The following is a 22,840-nucleotide window of genomic DNA, read 5'->3' as shown; positions in this document are numbered from 1 at the left end:
GGAAAAATAGTAAGGCAGTAATGAGGTATTGTCCATTTAGAAATATTTTTGTTTTTCCTTTTAAAGTTTGCTAAAAAAAAAAAAAAAAAAAAAAAGTAAATTGTTACAGAGAGAAATTAAGATAACCTGGACTTAATTTGAATATATGAATAGAGCCAGGGATACTTCATTTGCCCAGTTGATGTGATTTATCTTGTCCTCCCTGTAAAAATTTCATCCGGATTCTTTCTTTTTCTTAACTTTTTATTGTGAATTGAGTGAAGGTTTACAGACAAAATCATCAGCTTTGTATTCAACAATTCATATTCTTTGCTTCATCTCAATGATCACAATCCCCTCTATGTATACTTGTAAATTTTCAAAGACAAATCAATAAATATAGACTTGGCATTCACTTTCTACCCTGCAGAATGATAAGACCTTTACTTTCACCCTAACTGATTTGTTTAAATTACCTAACATTTCAGTTCCGGAATTTGTGTTTATACATATCACACAAAGATACATGTTAGTTTGTGTGTATATGTATGCGTGCATATGTTGTTAAGTGCCGTGGAGGTGGTTCTGACTCATAGCAATCCAGTAGAGGGTTACACAACAGAACAAAACACTGCATGATTCTGGGCCAACCTCACAATTGCTGCCACACTTGAGCCCATTGATGCTGCCACTTTGCCAACCCATCTCACTTGGGGGTATTCCTCTTTTTCTCTGATCCTCCACCTTACCAAACATGATATGCCCCAAGTATGAGAGATGAAGTTTGGCCATACTGGCCTCCAAGGAGCACTCTGGCTGCACTTCTTCCAACACAGATCTGATGGTTCTTTTGGCAGCCCATGGCACTTTCAATACTCTCCTCCAACGCCATAACTCAAATGCATCAATTCTTCTATGGTCTTCCCAATTCACTGTCCAGCTTTTGCATGCATGTGAGGTTATTGAAAATACCATAGCTTGGGTCAAGCGCACCTTAGTCCTCAAGCTGACATCTTTGCTCTTCAACTATATGTGTATATATATATATGGAGCTCTGGTAGCGTAGTGGTTATGATTCAGGCTGCTAATCTCACAGTCAGCAGTTCAAAACTACCAGCTGTTCTGTGGGAGAAAGATGAGGCGTTCTGCTCCCGTAAAGATTTATAGCCTTGGAAACCCTGTACAGGGTCACTATGAGTCAGAACCGACTCCACAGCACATAACAACAACAAACATATATATATATATATATACACACACACATATACACTATTATGTACCACCAAGTCAGTTTCAACTCATAGCGACCCTATATAGGATTTCCAAGGAATGGGTGGTGAGTTTAAACTACCAACCTTACAGTTCAAACTGACCTTGTAGTTCAGTGCTTTATCCTACAGTGCCACACTATGGACAAATAGAGGGGGCTTCAAACGTTTATGGGAAAATGGCATTAAAAGACAGTGGAATTTCCCCAGAATCCTTTTCAAGGCCTTTCATATATTTAGAAATGTTTTCATTAACAATTAGATTAAGCTTCATGGTCACTCTATTTAGATGACATTTGACGTTTACTGATTTCTCTGCACACTACTGCTTCTTGTATCTGTCTTCCTCCTTGGATCTGTTTTACATTTTACTAGGACCTTTTCAAGGAGCTCTGGTAGCGTAGTGGTTATGAATTGGGCTGCGAACCTTAAGGTCAGCGGTTCGAAACTACCAGCCGCTCCGCGGGAGAAAGATGAGGTTTTCTACTCCTGTAAAGATTTACGCCCTCGGAAACCGTGTACAGGGTCGCTATGGGTCGGAACCGACTCGATGGCACTTAACAACAACAAGAAGGACCTTTTCAAGTAATTTTCTCAAAAATGGTGCATGGGTGACAAACTTTTAGTAGTCTTACTTACTTTGACTTCCCTACCCCTCACTTAAGCAGTAAGGAGGCTGGGGTTCAAAGAACAAAGACACTTTTCCTGCAAATCGTGCTACAGATGAGAAACCCTACGTCATCTTCTTGTTGTTTGTGCCACTGAGTTGGTTCCTACTCCTAGCGACCCTGTATGGCAGCAGACGGTGGGTTTGAACTGCAGACCTTGTGGGTCACAGTCCAGTAATTTTCCTACAGCACCACACCAGGAGTCCCTGTGTCATCTTAGGTGTATGTATGTATATATTGTTGTTGTTGTTGTTAAATGATTTCACCTCATAGCAACCCTTCTGTTTATTATATACATACATACGTATATATGTGTCTATATATGTGTGTGTGTGTATATATATATATGTATGTTGTTGTTATGTGCCATGGAGTCCGTTCTGACGCTGTAAATCTTTACGGGAGCAGAAAGCCTCATCTTTCTCCCACGAAACAGCTGGTAGTTTCGAACTGCTGACCTTGCGGTTCGCAGCCTGATTCGTAACCACTACGCTACCAGAGTTCCATATATATTGTTGTTGTTAAGTCGGTTCCAATTCATAGCAACCCTGTATAGGATTTCTGAAGCTGTAAATCTTTGTAGGGACAGAATGCCTCATCTTTCTCCCACAGATTGGCTGGTGGACTTTTAACTGCCTACCTTGTAGCTCACAGTCCAGTTCTTATCCTACAGTGCCACACCAGGACTCCCCCACATATGAAGCCTGTTTTCTACTGCTGTAATCATACACAGTTTAGTAATAATGCAAAGATATGTCTTTCTGTTGTTCATATTTTCCATTTTCCTGCTGGGAACTTGGCAGGCCCTTATGCTTGAAAACAGAGCCTTTTTCTTCAACATAGGGAAGTAAGTCTTTCTCTTATTCCTCACATTGTGTAAGCTGTTCTTCTGTTGTTATTGTTGTTCAGTGCCATCAGATTGGTTCCAACTCATAGCAACCCTGTATAGGTTTCTGAGGAGTAGCTGGTGAGCTTGAACCGCCAGCTTGTGGTCCAGTGCCACAATTCCTATTAAACAGCTACGGGATTTCTCTTTGATTCATCCCAAAAGTATGACTCTTTTTCAAGTACTTTTATCTTTTGGTGTTGGCTTGGGCATTTCCCCTACATTACGTTCATTAGAAGTAATTGGACTTGTCTACTATTTAGCCCTCGTACTGAGTTTTTATTTTTATTTTAGAAATCAAGACTTCAGTATGTGGTAGTGTGGTGGTTGTGTCATCCAGTCTCTTCCAACTCATGGTAACCCTGTGTAAGATGTGGAAGCAGAAAACCTCATCACTCTCCTAAGGAGCAGCTGGTAGTTTCGAACTGCTGACCTTGCGGTTAGCAGCCCAGCTCATAAGCAACTACACTACCAGAGACTTCAATATAGAACAATTATTATAGAACAATATAATTCTTTAATCATCCTTTTTCCTCCATGACGGCTTGGTTTTGATTTCTGGATCCAATTCACTAGAGACTCTCTGAGGAAACCGCTTGTAAATTCAAAACAAAACAAAACAAACCTACTGCCATGGGGTCTTTTCCAACCCACAAACTCACTAATGTCCCAATCTGCTTCTTAGATTACTTCTGGCTCCCCCTCAGGCAGCTACTTTGTTTGCTCCTCTTGGTCAATCTCAATCAAGTCCACTGATATTGCTAAGTGCTGTCAAGTCGGGTCCAGCTCACAGGGATCCTGTATAGAGTTTCCGAGGAGTAGCTGGTGGGGTTGTGGTTAGCCATTCAGTGCTTCTCCTACAGCACCACACCAGGACTCCCTTTCAAGTCTAGTTTTCCTCATATATTCAGTGAGCCTTGAGTACTTGGTGATTATGGTGGTTATGTGCCGTGGAGTCAGTTCTGACTCACAGTGACCCTGTGCAGGGTTTCCGAGGCTGTAAATCTTTACGGGAGCAGAAAGCCTCATCTGGCTCCCGCGGAATAGCTGGTAATTTCGAACTATTGACCTTGAGGTTTGCAGCCCGATTCGTAACCTCTACGCTACCAGAGCTCCTTCTTATTGATTAGTTACTAATATTTAAAGGACCAAATTAGCTAGCAGTCATTCAAGGTCTGGGTTTCCTCCACAGTTGTATTACACTGTCTCCACATGGGAGGTCTCTCTAACTGCAGATCTCTTCAGTCTGGGGTCCTCTGGCACACAGACTAGACTCCCCTCTTGAAATAAGAGAAAACAAAAGCTATTTTGCCTGACTGTTGTCAGAATAAGGAACGCCATATTCTGGTGGCCCAACAGCTAACAGCTGAATGAGCTTCAATCCTTAACGAAGCTCCCTTTCTTCCTGCATTTCCTCACTGTCTCACCCGGGTCTACCGGATGGCCCACCAACTAAGGCTCTGTTTTGCACTTTCTCCCATCCCAGCCCATGCGAGCAGTGCCTGCCCAACCCTGCCCAAAGCAAATCCCCACAGTGCTTGGAGGGGTGTTATCATGACTCTCTCAAAGGCAGTGCCAGAGATCTTCATACGAAGGAGGGAAGAAGTGAGGCAAATACCGTGTTTTCCCCCACGTAATGTGCATAGTGCACACAGAAAGCTAACTCAAACCATCAATCGTATGTTGTTTACGCAACAATGCGATAACTGTATTTTAAGTCAATCTTTTCATTTTTTTAATGGTGGTCTGAATGAAAGTTTGTAAATTGATTTTCAATTCACCAATTCATATACATTCTATGTGACTTTCCTGTGTTCACTATTCCCATTCATCCTGCTTTCCTGCCCCTTCCCGCCTTCTGAACTTTACTTGCTGTTGTTTTTAATCAAGGTCCGGTGAGTTATTTCTGATACATAACAACCTAGTAATAAGGTTTCCGAGGCTGTAAACCTTTGTTGTTGTTAAGTGTTGTCGAGTCAGTAGTGACTCACAGCAACCCTTTATAGGGTTTCCAATAAGTGGTTGGTGGGTTTGAACCTCCAACCTTTCAGGTAGCAGTCCAATGCTTGTCCTACACAGAAAGTCTAATCTTTCTCCCACAGAGCAGCTGGTGGGCTTGAACCACCAAGTTTGTGGTTAGCACTCCAGTGCTTATCCTACAGAGCCACTGTGTTCCCTGGGCAAATGCTGCCCTTTGGATCTCGTATGGTTGAGTGTTCTAAGGAGTGCGTACTTCCCAGGTTAAGTTGTTCACCATATGTTGGTGTTAAGTGCTGTTGAGTCCATTCCGACTTGTGGTGACCCTGTATAGGGTTTTGAGGAGCGGGTGGTGAATTTGAACCACCAACCTTGCAGTCCAGAGCATTCACCTTCTATAGCCCTGTTCACAGTCTGACTAGATGCTGAGCTATGGTGGTAAATTCAGCTTTCAGGTTTGAAGGGAGTTGAAGGATCACAGTTTCAGGGATGCCACCAGTCTCTATCAGACTAGAAAGCCTGGATTGTACATGATTTTGAGCTTTGTTCCACCTTTGTCTCTCACTCTACTTAGGATCTCCTATTGTAATCCCTTTCTGAATGGTGGGTAGGGGTAGACGGGCTCCACCCAGTTCTGGTCTCGCGATCACTAAGGCTGGGGTTTGCGAGGTCTGTTACTCTTTGTCTCCAAGTGTCTTTGATGCTCTTCATTCTCTTTACTCTGGGCAGGAAGAGAACCCATTAGTTGTCCTGTAGATAGCGTTTTTAAAACCCCAGTCAAGACTCCCCAGGGTAGGATGTAGAACATTGTCTCTGTGGACTAGGTTAGGCCAGTTGGCCTTGATATCTCCCCCAAGACTACTGTCCTGAGCTCCCAGGCCCAGACACGCATTCCTTCCAGGTGCTTGGTAGTAACTAAGAAGCTTTCATTATTTTGCCCCCTGAATGCTCTATAATCATGGATATATTCAAGTTGTTGTTGTTAAGTGTCACCCAGTTGGTTCCAACTCAAAGCGACCCTGTATAGGGCTCCAAGGAGCAGCTGGTGGCTTTGAACTGTCGACTTTATGGCTGGCTTGCAATCCAGTGCTGATCTTACAGCACCACACCAAAGGTCCAGGATACATTTACAGCCCACATAAATTCATATGCAAAAATAGCCAGTCAAATCCATATACAAGCATCAGTCAAAAATTATCCACACTCTGGCTGTAAAATTTACTTTAATCAACTTTTAGAAAAGATAAATACATCATTTTGGGATGTAATCTCCTTGCTTTTCCATACAATTTGTCCATCTGTCAACAAGCTTTTGTATTCCTTTATTTAAAAATGTTCTAGGCTAAGCTGCAAGCCACAAACACACTGCTGTCTCCACTTCTTCATCAGAGGAGAATCTTCGTCCTCAAAGGGCTGCTTTCAGGGAACCAAACAATGTAAGTCTAATGGAGCAAGATCAGGACTATAGGGAGGATGCTTTAACACTTCAAAACAAAGTTTTTGTAGAGTGTCAACAGTGTGGGCAGTGGTGTGTGGATGTGCATTGTTATGCAAGATCACAATGCCCTTGGATAGCAGTCCTCTGTGTTTAATTCAAAGTTTAGGTTTCAGTTCTTCAGTGAGCATCTCACTTTAATGAGCACTGCTGGTTGCTGAATCTTTTTCTTGATAGTGTTCCAATACTGGCCCAGAAAACTGTAAACATCAATTTTCCAGCTGATAGTTGACTGTTGAACTTTTTCTTGGTGAGCGATTGAGAATGTTTCTATTCCACACTCTGCCGTTTACTCTCAGGCTCGTAGTGATGAACTCGTGTCTCAACACCAGTAATGAGTTTTTTTTTAAAACCTTTACCTTCCTTCAAGTATTGGTCCAAATTTTGTTTGTGGATGTCCACATTCACACCTGCACACCAATAACCTTGAACAGAAAGCACTGTTAAAACAAATTTTAATATAGCTGGAGTGCGGATAATTTTTTACTCACCCTCATATATTCATGGATATAATTCCAATTGTTTTCCCACACCCATTCAGCTTGAGTGTCTACCTATGTATCAACTTGTAGATTATCACTGCTGCCATTGTGGGACTAGGTAATAGAATTTACCTTTGTGGCCTTGAACTCTTGTCCTCAGTGTCTTTCTTCACCTTGATCCTTTTGTGATGACCTCCTCCCTCTTATAGTTTCCTTTCACCCCAGTTAGTACGTTGTCTATCCTCTAGTTAGGGATTTAAGCTCCTTTCCCCTCCTACTGCCAATATAGCCTTCAGAGAATGTTTCTTTCTGTGTATAAACTGTGTGTGAGACTTGTCTTGACTTTTGGTAGTTTGTTGTTGTTGTTATGTGCCGTGAAATCGGTTCTGATTCATAGCGACCTTGTACAGGGTTTCCAAGGCTGTAAATCTTTACAGGAGCAGAAAGCCTCACCTTTCTCCCGCGGAAAAGCTGGTAGTTTCGAACTGCTGACTGTGAGATTAGCAGCCTGATTCATAACCACTATGCTACCAGAACCATTCATTATTTGTGCTTTGTGACTAATTTCAGTCAGCATAACATCCTCTAAATTCATCCACGTGATGGGGTGTTTTGCAGATTCACCATTATCCTTTAATGTTGTGTAGTATTCCATTGTGTGTATGTACCATAGTATGTCCATTTATTCGTTGTTGGGTATTTAGGTCATTTCCATCTTTTTGCTACTGTGACTAAAGTTGCAATGAACATGGGTGTGAGCCTTTTGGGTTTTAACTCGCCCTGAAGTTTCACATTCCCCCTACTTGCTCCCTCTTCCCCTACTTCTGACTCTGAGCTCTGAGTTTCCAGAAAGAAGTACCACTGAGCAATTCTCTGGTTCTAATCACACGGAGGAGAGGAGCACCTACTTGAGATACATTTCACTCTACTTTGGTGTCTTAGTAAGCTAACTCCAACTTCTTTCTTTTATCCTATAATTCCTAAAAATTGCTGTCACCGTAACAATAACAATAATAGCTGCTAACATGAATTCAATATTTTCTAAACAAGGAGACTCTTCTAAGTACAACAAACTCTGGAGGGAGATACTATCATCTTCCAGAAACAGGAAAAAAAACCCAAAAAAAACCCCACTAAGCAACTTGCCCAAGGCCATGATGTTGCTGTTATTGCGTGCCATTGTGTTGCTGTTAAAGGCCATCAAGTCAGTTCCAACTCATAGCAAACCTGTATAGGATTTCCCAGGAGCAGCTGATGAGTTTGAACTGCTGACCTTGTGGTTCAAACCGACTTTGAAGTCCAGTGCTTTCTCCTACAGTGCCACACCAGGACTCCACAGAGCTGGTAAAATTGTTTTCCAATACAATTTGGATTATTTTTCTAATGCCCACTTTATCATTCTCAGTGATCTCAGAGAAGTAGGGAAGACAAAGGGATGCGTTAAGTCCATCATCTTGTACTGGAAGTCCAGCATTCTGTTCATTCCATCACAGTGCTGCCCAAAATAAAAAATTAAAATCTTTCAAAGATGCAGGATCTAGAGAAGGAATCTGTTGTTGTTGTTAGGTTTCATTGAGTCAGTTCTGACTCACAGCGACCCTATGTAGGGTTTACAAGGAACAGCCGGTGGGTTTGAACCAATGACCCTGTGGTTAGCAGTTCAGAGTTTCTCCTACAGCACCACAGCAGTGCCAACACCTATTCCTCCTTTAAACACATCCCTTCTGAAAAGTCATCCTGATGGCCACTCCCCCTGACCACCACCCAAATTGAGACTGGTCCCTCTTCTGGGGTCTTGGCGTCAGACTCCCTCATCAGGGCACTTATCACAAAGAATTCCAATTTGTTCTGTAAGTGTCTGTTCATCTCACTGTCAAATATTTATACCATCAATCCTGGGACAGTGACTGGCACATAGGAAGCAATCAAGGAATACTGAAAGAATGAACCAACCAACAAATGAGCTAATAAAGAGAGGTAGGCCTGTTGATGAAATAACCAAAGGCGATGATGGCAAGAAGGACAGAACCTTGGGCCAATACCCACCTTTTGTGGGTAGGAAGCAAAGAAGCCAGTGAAGGAAACAATGAACAAAGAGGCCGGAAGAAAACAACTAGGATTATACAATAAAGAAATCCAAAAGAAGAGAAAATGTTAAGAAGGTTTAAGTGGCCAACAGCATCAAACACTACAAACAAGTCAAGGAAGGTGAGAACTAAGAAAAGGCCACTGATTAAGAGGTCACCCTGATATTGCTAGTGCCACCCCCCCACCCCCCCCCCCCCCCCCCAGCTCACTCTTTCTTTCTCAGCACTGCCAGACACCATCTCTCTCGGTGTTTGAAGCAAGTTAGGGCTTACAAATAATCAATGGTATGAAACTTACCTGTGCTAATCTTTCTTTCCCCTGATTGGAAAAAAAAAAAAAAGAACAATACAGAACATACAAAAGAAAAGAAAACCCCACCATCCAGATAGAACCACCGTTAGTTTACTATTTTCTTTATTTTTATTTTTTAAAAACATAACTGATGACTATATTGAATTCTGTATCTTAATTGGGCAATTTCTTACTTGTGGTTATATTTAGTCAGCCCACATTAGTACTTTCATTGTAAATTACTAAATTAGTAATCTAAATTATAAATGGGGGCGGGGGACTTTTATACCTGCTTGGCCATGTGTGCATAATGGGTTTTCAGCCACATAAAACCAAAGTTAACTTTTAATTTGTATCAATAAAATCATCTACGTTTAAAAGGTTGCACACTACCCTAAGTATACAAACTTGTCTTCACTCATTTTGGCTTGAGTTCATTTTTTTTATGCTCTGGAGTTTGGTTGCTAAAAACTAACTATAGAAACCTATAGCTAAGCACCAGCTATAGAAACATATAGCAGCTTCTAGATTTTTTCCTAGAGTTTTTGTTTTCACTATCTTCAGTCAAAATTAGATATCCTGGCTTATAAATAATTTAGTAAAGTCTACTTGTAAACATTGCTATGAGTCAGAACTGACTTGACGGCACTTAACAACAACAACTTAAAAACATTAAACATGCTTATCTAAAATTTGTTCTATCTATAGTGTGAATCAGAATTTTCAACCCTCTTCTAAGATTTTTTTTTCTGTATGAACTCTGTCTTAGTAGAAAAAATTAAAAAAAATAGAAGGAATGAAATATTTCTAAAAGCAAGAATCGCTAGGTCAAAGGGTGTGAACATTCATAAGGCTTTTGATACATATTGCCAAATTAAATCCAGGAATTATACTTCTATCAATATATGAGTTTAATTTCCCTATATCCTTACTGGGTATTCTCATTTTTAATCTCTGTCAATCTAATAGGTGAAAATGATACGTTATTTTTTTCACTGGCATCTTTATAACATGGTTGCGGTTGTTGTGTGCCATTTAGTTGGTTCCAACGTATAGCAACCCTGCATAGCATTTCTGAAGCTGGAAATCTTTACAGAAGGAGAAGGGCTCATCCTTCTGATGGATTAGAACTGCTGACCTTGAGGTTAGCAGTCCAACATATAACCCACTATGCCACCCACCAGAGCACCATTATAACAGTAGCAAAAATAAATATTTGTTCTAATTTACTGGCAATTCACATTTCTTTCTTTTTTTTAATGAATTGATAATTCATGTCTTTTTAACCTACTTTTCTCCTAACAGTAATTTATTTTTTAAACTATTAAGTTATAAGAGCTCTTTTAATATTCATAATATTAACCATTTTTTTGCAAATATATTTCCATTTAATTTATATCTTATTTATAGTATCTGATATAAATCTTTAATTTTCTATCAATTAATCTTTAATTTCTTTATTAAAATCATTCGTAGAGAATTCTTCTCCACATCTATATTTATACAAAATTATATACTCAATGTTCTTTTGAACTACAGTGAATACTGATACCATTGAGATGAATTACTTCTACCCTCTAACACACTTAAGTGATCCTAACTCCCCCCAATTTATCATTAGAATTCCAACCATGGTCAATATGGAACATAGGTTTATAATTAAGTTCCAGACTTTTCTTACTTCCATTTTAGCTGCTTACACAATTAAAGGAAAACCAAACAGTTGAGTTTGAATGGAGAAAATGTGTTAGCAGTTCCCTCTAACCCGCATGAAGCATAGCGCTCTTGCTATATCACCCACCTCTCAAAAACCTGTTAGGGATCCTTATGATGGGACAGGACTGAATGAAGCGTCTCCTAACTGGGTCCCATCGTATTTTCTTCTTACCTGTTACCACAATTATCAGCAATAAGTCAGACACATACAACACATGGCAAATAATACATAGTTTTGCTATAAAGACAGAAAAACAGGAAACAAAACAATACTTGAATACAGAAAGAAATGATGTAAAGTAGCATTTAACCCTGTTTGGGAAGTCAAAACAAAATCCAACTAATATATAAGCAGTGCTGAGATTTTCTCTTATCCCCCAAAGAATACAAATAATTGTGTGCAATTTTCCTGAATTCTGGTTCAATGGGACATGCACTCAATAATCACCAATGCCATCTTGTGGCAAAAATTCACCAGGAGCTTTAGAACCAGATGAAAAACGATCACATTTTAAAAATGAGTAAATGTCCAAACAAAGAAGCATTGATTAAAACTAATTAGGCCTAACTTAAGCTCCAGCTCTTTTCCAGGCTTAGCACCATTCTTCTCCTAGGCACATGGTTAAGAGGCTAAAGCAATGGGTTGTTGTTGCTGTCAAGCAATAGGAAACAGTCTTTAAATAGAAACCTGGTTGGATCATAATTAAACTTTTAGGATAGCAACCAAATAAAACATTTAGCATTCTAGCACTTCTGCCAAAAAAAAAAAGAAAGAAAGAAAAAGTTCACCTGCCTTCTTAGGAAGAAAATTAGTGCTACATTAAATCCAATTAAAATTATTTCCTTATAAAATACAGTAAAAATGAAATGTATCATAGAATGTTAAATTGAACTGTTTTCATTCTTCCCAAAGTTTTGATAGCTCTCAAAAACAGCTCTTACTAACAACACGAACAATTAACATTTCAAAGTGTTAAAAGTTTACAAAGAGCTTTCATATATTATCTCATTTTATTCTCATACCAGCCCTTTATTCATTCAACAATCATTTTTTAAAGCACCTGCTATGCCTCCAGTCCTAGGCTTTGCCCTAGGGTTGCAAAAGGAGGACCTGACTCCTACCCTCAGTCAGTTCGTAGTCTTATGAGGAAGGCAGATGTGTCAACAGATAATCACATCACAATGAAGTAAATGCTACAACAGAAGCTACAAAATCTCCAAGGAAGGCGTGCTCCTCATATGCCTGAGCCGGGATTCAATCCAGACTCTAAACACAGCCTTCTTTCCACTACACCACACTTACTCTGTGTCTCTAAAGAATCAGTGTCTTTAAAGAATCCTCTAAGTGGAAATTTGTTTGTTGTTTGTTTGTTTAGCAATTGCAAATAGATTCTGATGATCATCAGCAGGGCCTAGGTCGCTTCATGTAGTACTGTGTATAAAGATACACATATTCTATGTAATAGAATACTATTATCTACACAGATTCAATTCCTGGGCAAGGGGAAGAATTACTTATTTGTGAAAAAAGTTTGCCTTTTCATCCTGTGAATCCTTTAAATGAGGGGTTCCCAAATGTTGGGCTACAGGTCACTGCTAGGCTAAGGTGAAGAGTCACTAGTTCAACACAAAATGAAAAAAAAACACAGACAAGATAGCAAATTTCTCAAAAATGCTAAAATGCTCCATTTAAAGGCCTGCTTTTTTCTACAGATTAAAGTTTTGTTATTGAAATATTCAATATTTAAATTAAAATATTCAATATTCAAAAATATTGAAATATTTTATGAAATAATGGGGATAATATACGCTAGTTGATTTTGTTTTTTAATACCCTTTATTGGAAAAATAGAAAAACAGTAAGCCTATATTGGTCCCAAAAATATACATATAAGTTGTGTATACATATATTTTATGGGTTTATCAAATGTTTGGACAACCACTGCTTTAACTAGGATTATTATTTGTTCTGACTCTTAGTCCAACACTGTACTCCATACTGTAAAAGGATACATAGGATGTTAAGAAGCCTCCCTTGCCCTGAAGAAGCTTATATTCTAATTAGGGAGACAAGACAGACACATAAAACAATTAGGCAGCAATACAAGACAGGATATAACAAATGATTAGCTTAAAATTTGACATTTTTAGGTATCAAAAGCATTAAAATGTACATACCCTTTGCCCCAGCTAGTCCACTTCTAGGAATTTATTCCTAAAGAAACAATCGTACATGTACGCAGACATGTGTGCACAAAGAGACTTACTGCGGCATTACTTATAATAGCAAAACATTAAAAACACTTTAAATGTCCAATGGTCCATGGTGCAATGTCCCCCAGGAACTGATTTTATTGCTAAATAAACATACTTAGATATGTTCATATTCTGCACAGCCACAAAAAATTATACACAAGAATATTCACTAACATGAGAAAACAGTCACAAGATATTGCAAGTGAAAAATGCAAACTATGAAAAAGTATTACAGTGTGATACCATTTTTTGTAAAGAAAAAAAGTATGTACATATTCATGAAAAATACAGGAGGGACATACATCAACTTTTAACTGTGGCTGTTTGTGGGTGATTATTATGAGTGATTTTTGTGTGTTTTTCCCTTTAAGCTGGTCTTTATTTGCCGAGCTTTCTCAATGTGTCGGCAGTACTTTTAGACCAGAAGAATAACCATCATATTACTTTAATTAAAAATAAATAAATAAAAGCGAAGATAAAAATATTGGACAGGAACATACCAAAATGTAGACAGTGGTTATTACTGGGGTTTAGGCAACCAGGCCTTCTATGCTGTTCAAATATTCTAGGATGAAATTTTTTTTTTTTCAATGGGTAAGCAGAAAATTATTCTAGAGAAACACTTAATAATTATTGAACCAAAGCTGTAATCAAAAATCATTTTTTATGTATTTTCAGAGCTTCTGGAAACATCTTTGGCCATGTTTCTCGCTCAATAACCAATATAACTCTGTCATAGTATAAACTAATATTCACTCTAAAGAGATTAGTGCCCAAGGTAGGAACTACCTTTGGAACCCGTATTTTCTTCCTTCACCCAAGACACCAGGACTGGCATATCAGTTTAACATCTTTTCAGTTTATTTTTAAAGAAAGATACGCCTTTCCATATCTCATACAAATATATTCTTAGTCTGAAATTTTTGTACATTGACATTTTAATTTTTACATGTGCCAATCTTTATTAGTAATTACTTCTACTCTTCAAAACTTAGACAACAACAACACAACATAACTTCTTCAGAGATTTCATCAAGATTTTCTTTTCTACCAGCTTTAAAATTTTTCTCCTTTTATTATGTTCATTTTACTATAAATTTAACATAGATATTAACTGAATCGTGGTGGTAGGGTAATAATATTGCAAGCTCCCTTCCTTCTCCTCAAAAAGACCCCAAAACACAAAGGCCATTTTGTTAAAACTCCATAATCAAATGGGCTAAACCTGTAGGAATGACTGGCAGACGAAAAGCGGACAGGATCAATTCTAAGAGGAAACCCTGGTCCCTCTACACCCACATTGAGGGATGCTGCACATAGCAAGCAGGAGCTGTCAGGGAGCAAACATGCAAAGGGATGGAAAACACAGAAAGAACCGCAACAATTTACAGCCTAACGGGCTGGCAGTAACACATAAGTTATACAGCAAGTCAGCCCCTCCCACCCATTCACCCATTTGGGTCAGATAAACTATAGAAATGTTTGCTTCCAGGTAAGAATAATAGCTTCAAAAAACACAGTTGTCGCTCCCCAGGTAGGAGCAATGCGCACAGACACTCGGATAAGAGACGGACAGGGCCCTGGGTGGATATTAACATCTAGGAAGAAGAGGGGCCTCTCCCACTGCACAAGCCATTCCTCCCACAACTGATGGAGACGTGCTGTGATGAACAGACTTAACCAGCATTCACAGGAAGGCGAACAAGAAGTCTCCGAGACAAAGACTCCAACAGGAGAAAGAGGCAAACAGAAGACAGCCAAAGAGAGCGCATTCAATTCAAGGGAGCTTCAAAAAGTTGTGTAAAAATGCAATAGAAAGATTAAGGAATTTTCCCACAAACTTTCTGAAGCCCTCTCATAAAATAAAACTTTAGAATAAGTACAATTAATATCCTCAGAGCACTGTAAGATCACATAATATTTGTAAAAACCAAAATCAATTTGGAGTGCTTAGTAGTTACAATTTTGTTCACTGAACAAAACAAACAATACCTAATAGGCTAAGTGTTGTTGCTACTAAATGTTGTGGAGTCAGTTCCAACTCATAGCGACCCTGTATATAGTCTCTGAGGGGCAGCTGGTGGGTTCGAACTGCCAACCTTGCAGTTAGCAGCCCAGTGCTTCTCCTACAGCACCAGGTTGTTATAAATAGGTAAATAGAATATTAAATTAGTAAATTGAAAAATGGAGCCAAGAAATTCATCAGAATGCAGCATGACAGGACAAAGAGAGAGAACGTATTTAAATGTCTTTTACAAGTTAAAAAGAATTCAGCAGTCACTATCTGACTCACAGTGACCCCACAAGGCAGAGTAAAACTACCCCACCGAGTTTCCAAAGCTGAAGCGCTTTACCGGAGCAGACTGCCACATCTATCTCTCACTGAAGAGCTGGGGAGTTCAAACCACCAAGCTTTCAGTTAGCAGATGAGTGCTTTAACCACAGTGCCACCAGGGTTCCTTCTTAAGTGCAAGGCCCCCAGAATTATCAAAACAATCTTGAAAAGGAACTAAGTTGAAAGACTCAACTCCCTGACTCCAAAACTTCCTATAACATTACAGCAAAGGCATACACTGGGGATGCTGTGATTTTGGTTCCAGAACACAACAATAAAGCAAATACCGCAGTAAATCAAGTCACACGAATATTTTGGTTTCCCAGTGCATATAAAAGTTATGATTACACTATCCTGTAGTCTATAAGTATACAAAAGCATTATAAAAAAGTTCTGAAATGAGAATTATACCAAAATGTGATACAAAGTGAACACACATTATTGGAAAAATGGTGCCAACAGACTTGCTCAATGCAGGGTTGCCACAAACCTTTAATGTGTAAGAAACGCAGTGTCTGCAAGGTACAATAAAGCAATGCGTTATCAAATGAGGTGTCAGTACTCAAGACAGTGAGGTACTGGCATAGGATAAGTATATAGCTCAGTGGTAAAGAACTGAGAATCCAGGATCAATTGATTTTCAATAAGGGTACAGGAGTATTCAAGGAGCTCTGGTAGCATAGTGCTTACGAGTTGGCATGCTAACCTCAAGGTCAGCAGTTAGAAACTCTCAGTTGTTTCGTGGGAGAAAGATAAGGCTTTCTGCTCCCATAAAGTTCTACAGCCTCGGAAACCCTGTACAGGGTCACTGTGAGTTGGAACCGACTCTATGCACACAACCACAATCATAGGGAATATTCAATGGCGAAAGAGTATTCTGTCAACGAATGGTCCTGGGTAAGCTATCACTACTCACACCATACAGAAAAATTAACTCAAAATGCATCAGAGCCCCAAATGTAAAACCTAAAAGTATAATAAAACTCTTGTAAGAAACCATAGGTGTAAATCTTTGTGATTTAGGATTAAGCAACAGTTTCTTGGATATGACACTGAAAGTACAAGAGGACTTCAAAAAGTTCATGAAAGAATTCCATTATCTTTCAATTCTATTTTTCCACAAACTTTTTACACCCCCCTCGTGCAAACAAAAGAAATAGATAAACTGGACTTCATCAAAATCAAAAGCATGTGTGCAACAAAGGACACTATAAAAAAAGTGCCAAGACAACCCACAAAATGAGAAGAAATATTGCAAATTATCTGATACACGGATGATATACAAAACACAGAAAGAATTCTTACAACTCAACTATCAAAAGAAAAATTGCTCAGTTAAAAATGAATTACCAGTTCTCCAGAAGATCTAACAAATGGTCAGTATGCTTAAAAAGAAAACACAAGTCAATAAAAACACATGAGAAGGCGCTCAATCTCATTAGCCATCAGGAAACTGCAAATCGAAACCACGGTGAGAGAACAATCATTACCCACTGGCATGGCTATAATTAAAACAAAACAAATAAAAACAGAAAAGAACACGTGTTGATGAGGATTTGGAGAACTGACAACAGTCAAGATGTTACAGGTGGGAGGGAATGTAAAACGTAAAGCGGTACAGTTGTTCTTTAGCACGGCCTCAAAAAGTCACACACAGGTGCAACTGTCCCCATCCAGAGGCAAGAAGAGTGATGACAACTGAAGGCACATGGAAACAATTAGTCCAAGGAACTAATGGACCACATGAACATCAATCTCCACAACGCTGAGACCAGAAGGACTAGACGGTACTTGGGTACCAGTAACAACTGTTCTGAAAGGAATCACATTAGAAGGTTCTGAATAGAATGAGAGAAAATGTGGAACAAAATTCTTTAAAAGGAAACAAAACAAGACCAGGCTTACTGGTCAGATAAGAGACTAATGGAACCCTAGAACTGTGATCTTGGTCTCTCTTGGTCTGAAAATGAACTCACACTCTGTGGCTCAATTTTCAGCCAACAATAGATATGTGTATGGGGGACAACAACAGTCATGAGATATACACACCATAGAAGGGTCAACCATTCAAGATCAAAAGGGTAGCATTTACCCAAGGACAAAGTTCAGAAGGGCTGGGAAAAGGAGGAGGAACAGAAACAAGAAACACAGGGAAGAAGTGTGATTAATTGATGCTACATTGAGGCTGCCAACCTCAAAGTCAGCAGTTCGAAACTACCAGCATCTCCATGGGAGAAAGAGGAGGCATTCTGCTCCGGTAAAGATTTCTAGCCACGGAAACCCTGTGCAGGGTCACTATGAGTCAGAACCAACTGCACGGTACTTAACAACAACAACACTGAAGGTACTGCAATCATTGAGATGAAACAAGGTGTCTGATTTGTTCACTGTAAAACTGATGATCTGCTTGCTCTATAAACCTTCACTCAATTCACAATGAATTTTTTTTTTTTTTTAAAGATGAGGCTACTGGTTAGATAGACCGGTGGAATACCTTAGACTCTGGCCCTTCAACTGAAGAAATGAACTCATCCTATGGCTCAGTTGTCAGCCAAACAACAGGCCTGGATGGGGAACAAGAACACTAGGGAGGTACACACACCTTAGAATAATAACCAACCATTGACAATCAAAAGGGTAGCACTTACCCAAGAACAAAATTGAGAGAAGTTAGGAAAGAAGGAGAAACGGACATAGGAAACACAGGCAGGAAATGAGTGAGTAATGTTACATTGTGGGGACTGTAATTAATGACATGAAACAAAATTGTGTGTCTGAACTGTTGAATGGAACACTAATCTTCTCTGTAAACCTTCACCCAACTCACAATGAATTTTTTTTTAGAAAGTTAAACACAGAATTATCATATGATCCAGCAACTCTATTCCTATTACATAACAGGGCTTCCAAAAGTTCATGGGAAAATTCCATTATTTTTTCATTCTATTATCCACAAACTTTTCGAAGCACTTTCATATACCCAACAGAAGTAAAACAAAATACCATATAAAAACTTGTAACACAAATATTCACAACATTATTCATAATAGCCCTAAAGTAGAAACTGTCCAAATACCCACCAATTAATGATAACGTCCATACAATGGAGTATTATTCAGTCATTTAAAAAAAAAGACTGATTGATACTGTGACACAAATGATCTTTGAAACATTATGCTAGGTAAAAAAAATCCAACAACTTGCCAACATAAACATACATGCTGTATGAGTCCAGTTATATGAAATGTCCAAAATGGGCAAATCCAAAGAGACAGGAACTAGATAGAGTCTTTGTTGTCTGGGGTTGGGGGGAGAAAGAAATTGGGAGTGAGTGTTATAACAGATATTGTTGATGCTAAGTGCTGTCCCGTCATTCTGACCCATAGTTTGCCTGTATAGGGTTCCTAGGAGCAGTTGGTGAGTTTGAACTGCAGACCTTGCAGTTCAAACCGACTTTGCAGTCCACAGCATTAACCCACAGCGCCACACCAGGACTCCTGGATATAGGTTATTGGAAATGTTCAAGAATTGGATAGTAGCAATGGTTGCACACTCTTGTGAATATACTAAAAACCACTTTATATCTCACAAATGGTCAATTTTATACTAAGTGGACGATACCTCAATTTTTTTAAAAAAGAGAGAAGTGATCTAGAAGATCCAAATCTATTTGCTAGGCACTCTAGCCAAAGAGCATGGGATGTACAGAAGGAAAAGCCATAAAAAGCAATAAGAAAATCTATCCATAACTCAACATTTCAATCCTAAAACATGAAGTGTCCTGTGTAAATCAGTGGATGAACTGAAAACAGGTGATGTGAAATTTTAGATCAAAAATGAAGAGAAATACTAAAATCTTACATAGATTAAAAAATCAATTACAGACAAACTACCATATCAGTATCAATCTTCTCCGGAGCAATACTGGATATAAGACAACAATGGAAAATAGATTCAAAATTCTGTGGGAAAATATTTTTAAATCAGAATTCTATACCCACTCAAAATCTCATTCAAGTACAAGAATAAAATAAAATTTTCTGAATGTGCAAGAACACAGAGTATGAAAGAATTACTCAAAAATATGTAAATGGGATTTTTAAAAATTCATCAAGAATGAACAATTAACTACACAAAAAAGGTAAAGAAAAGAGTAAAACCTTTAAGTATACATAAGCACTGACTGAAAAGAACAAAATACCTAAAACATAAAATTTTACTAACATTCAAAACTATCTCAGATGACATGAACAGGAATGAATATATGGGAGCAAAAAAATGGGGGTTGGGAGAAATGAAAAGAATGTCAAAGTCCTTTTCTTGGTCAGAAGAAGGAAACAGGAAGAATTAACAGGCAACAGTAGAAAAATACAAATTTAAGTGCTGTGTAAAAAATTTAAGAATGTTAGATGACTTCACTGGTGAATTCTTCCAAACATTTAAGGAAGAGCTAATACTTATCCGACAGGCTTTCAGAGATTAGAGAAACTTGTTTTATGAGACTAGCATGACCCTAATACCAAAACCTGATAAGAATATTAATAATTACAGGTACAAGACACATCAAATTTTGATCTCTATTTGCCTGGAGTAACAGAGGAAAACACGGAGTTAGAAATAAGAGGAAGATATGAAATCTGTGGCTAATTGTCTCCTTTGCATGAGATGACAAGAAACTGATGGTGCCCAGCTACCATTACTGAACATTTTGACCAGATTCCATAGATAAATCCTGATCAAAAGGGAGGAAATGCAAAACAGAATTTCAACTTCTCACAGACTCTAGACTTTCTGGAGCCATGAAGGATGGATAAGCACCCAAAACATTTATCCTAAAGTAATCTTTAAGTCTTAACCAAAAATACCTCTGAAGACTTCTTTAAAACTAAAAATAGTTTAGCTTAACTGGTAAAGAATGTCTGCCTTGAGCCTGGTGCTCTTTTGAGAACTATCTACAAGGGATCAAACTGACAATAGTAACTGGAAAGATTAGATAGGAAACTTAAGAGAGATGACAGTGAGTTTATGTTAATGGGGGGAACAATCCGGAAAGAGGGGGTGAGAATTGCTGTACAACTTGAGAATGTCATCAATATCACTGAACTGTGCATGCAGAAATTGTTGAATTGGTGAATACTTTGCTATGTATATTCTCAACAACAAAAAACAATTTTTTAAAAAAACTGGTTATGTAAATGGCTAAACTAAATAATAGTAACAACACTAAATGCTAGCAAGACCACAAGAGAAACTGGATCATTCATCTTATTGGTAGGAATGAAAAATGGTATAGTCACTCTGGAAATGAACATGGCTGGTTCTTACAAAACCAAACATCTGCTTATCATATAACTCAGCAGTTGCACTCTTGGGCATTCATCCAAGGGGAAAAAAATCCCCTTGGTCATTTTGGTTTGTATTATTAGTTATTCAAGTATCACTTTACTGAATAAACAGGCTTGCTGGTTGAGGTTTTTCTTGATTGGGGTGGAGTAAAGTGAAGTTACATCAAGACTCACACAGTTCCCAGCTGTGATACTGAAAACAGTATTCATAAAGGACTGAATCTCAACTACACACTCCTTGGTTAGAAGCAGTACAAAACAGGCTACACAGTTTACAGATTAAATAATAAAAATGTACTATAATTCATAAACCTGAGTTAGATTAAAATATGAAATCTGCATCCAATAAACATAAAAACCCTGGGAACACATTTCTGATTTATAAAGTAGTATCACCACATTCCCAATGCTGATGAATGTATTGCCAAGACTTTGAAATAAGAACCCCACCCTTCTGGCTCAGTTTAATAGTATAGAAGAGCTTGTGTTCAGAAGAGTTAGCGTAAATGTATCACAAATTAGATGCAACTTGGTGTCTCAGACTCTTTCCAACTCTGTAAATTGTATAGTTCTCAATGGAATAAAAAATGCTCCAGGCACCTTAGAACCACCTAGTTCAATGGCTCCTGAGATTCTGAATTGGCAAGCTTGTTGCAAGCTTATTAAGAACAAAAATAAAAAGATACATTATCAGGCCCACCCCATTGGGCCTGGCATATCAACTTGGGGGGAACCAGGTTCCATTGAGACTAATAAAAATTACTGGCTCTCGTCCCAGAAAAATGCACAATTTGACAAATGATATAATCCCCTGAACAACCATCCATAGACCCACCGTGATGAATCCCAGGTGTAAAAGATAAAATTGACTCAGAATGTTATCATTGTTTTCAAAGGGCCAGTTAAATGAAAGAGGGTATAAACTTATTCCATATTGCATCAAAAAACAAAAGTAGGTGAAACTCACAGGAGTTGCAGCTGAATGTAAGACAACTCTTTGTGATACCTGGTCATGAATCATCCTCAACTGAGCCCAATGTTACTGCTATTTTGTGATCATTTGAGTTGTCAAAAAAAAAAACAAAACCCCAGGTCTCTACACAAATAAATGGGCAGTCCATTACTCTAATTATATTGCACTAAAATGTCTAAATAAAAAGATCTCTTTAAGATAAAGATTAAACAAAAGGGCAACATATGTCTAAGGACAAAGCTGAGAAAGGATAGGAAGGTGGGTGGAATGCAAATCAGAACCACAGGGAGGAAGCAGGATGACTATTGTTACAGGGAGGGGATGGTAATCATTGAGATGAAACAAAGTGTATGATTTTGTAGAATTTGTAAAGCTGAGGATCCTATCTATAAACCTTCACTCAATAAAAAGTTTTTTTAGAAGAAAGAAAAAAGGTAAAGACTAAGTTTATATTTGGATGTAGGGTTGTTGTAAAAAAGATTCCACCATTGTGATCAAGATGATTTGTAACATTTAATGATTCCAAGGATCCTTGGTGGCACAAAAGGTTAAGAACTCGCATCCTACTTGAAAGATTGGTGGTTTGAATCCACCCAGTAATTCTGTTAACAGGCAAGTAAAGCCCAGTGGGTCATCTCTGCTTTGTCACATGGGTTCACTATGAGCTGGAATCTACGCAATAGCACCTAACAAGATTTGGAAGAAAAAAAAAAGACAGTTCATTTACTTTTATTGCTTACAAGTGATTTACTTTCTGTGTTCTCAGGATTTAAAACAACAACCCAGAACTATTTACATTTGTATTCCATGTGTGTTTCTGAGTCAATATGTGTATCTGCCTAGAAATATAAACTATAGGATAGCCAGAGAAGTTTCTTCTGAATCCAATATCGCCTCCTGCTGGGGGTTTTCTTCCATGTTTGGTTTTTTTGGTTGTTTAATTTAAGGTTTTTATTGTGGATTGAGTGAAAGTTTACAGGGCATATCATCAATTTTACATTCAACAAATCATACACCTTGTTTCATTACAATGATTATAATCCCCTCCATGTACCATCAGTTAACAGAATTTCTCTCTATG

The 22,840-nt window shown here is 38.3% G+C and overlaps 1 protein-coding gene across 1 annotated transcript in view; it reads right to left on the bottom strand.

Moving 5' to 3' along the window:
- KLHDC10 (kelch domain containing 10) overlaps positions 1 to 22,840 on the bottom strand; it is a 101,125-nt gene that overhangs the window by 22,598 nt on the left and 55,687 nt on the right. The window contains exon 2 of the mRNA XM_006861131.1: positions 10,936 to 11,022. Within this exon, the coding sequence (XP_006861193.1) occupies positions 10,936 to 11,022 (87 nt within the window). The remainder of the gene's footprint in view (positions 1 to 10,935; positions 11,023 to 22,840) is intronic.

This window comes from Chrysochloris asiatica, unplaced genomic scaffold (genome assembly GCF_000296735.1).
Source record: "Chrysochloris asiatica unplaced genomic scaffold, ChrAsi1.0 scaffold00041, whole genome shotgun sequence".
NCBI lineage: Eukaryota > Metazoa > Chordata > Mammalia > Afrosoricida > Chrysochloridae > Chrysochloris > Chrysochloris asiatica.
The sequence above is the reverse complement of the archived record's forward strand: the minus strand, read 5'-3'. Positions and strand labels throughout refer to the sequence as shown.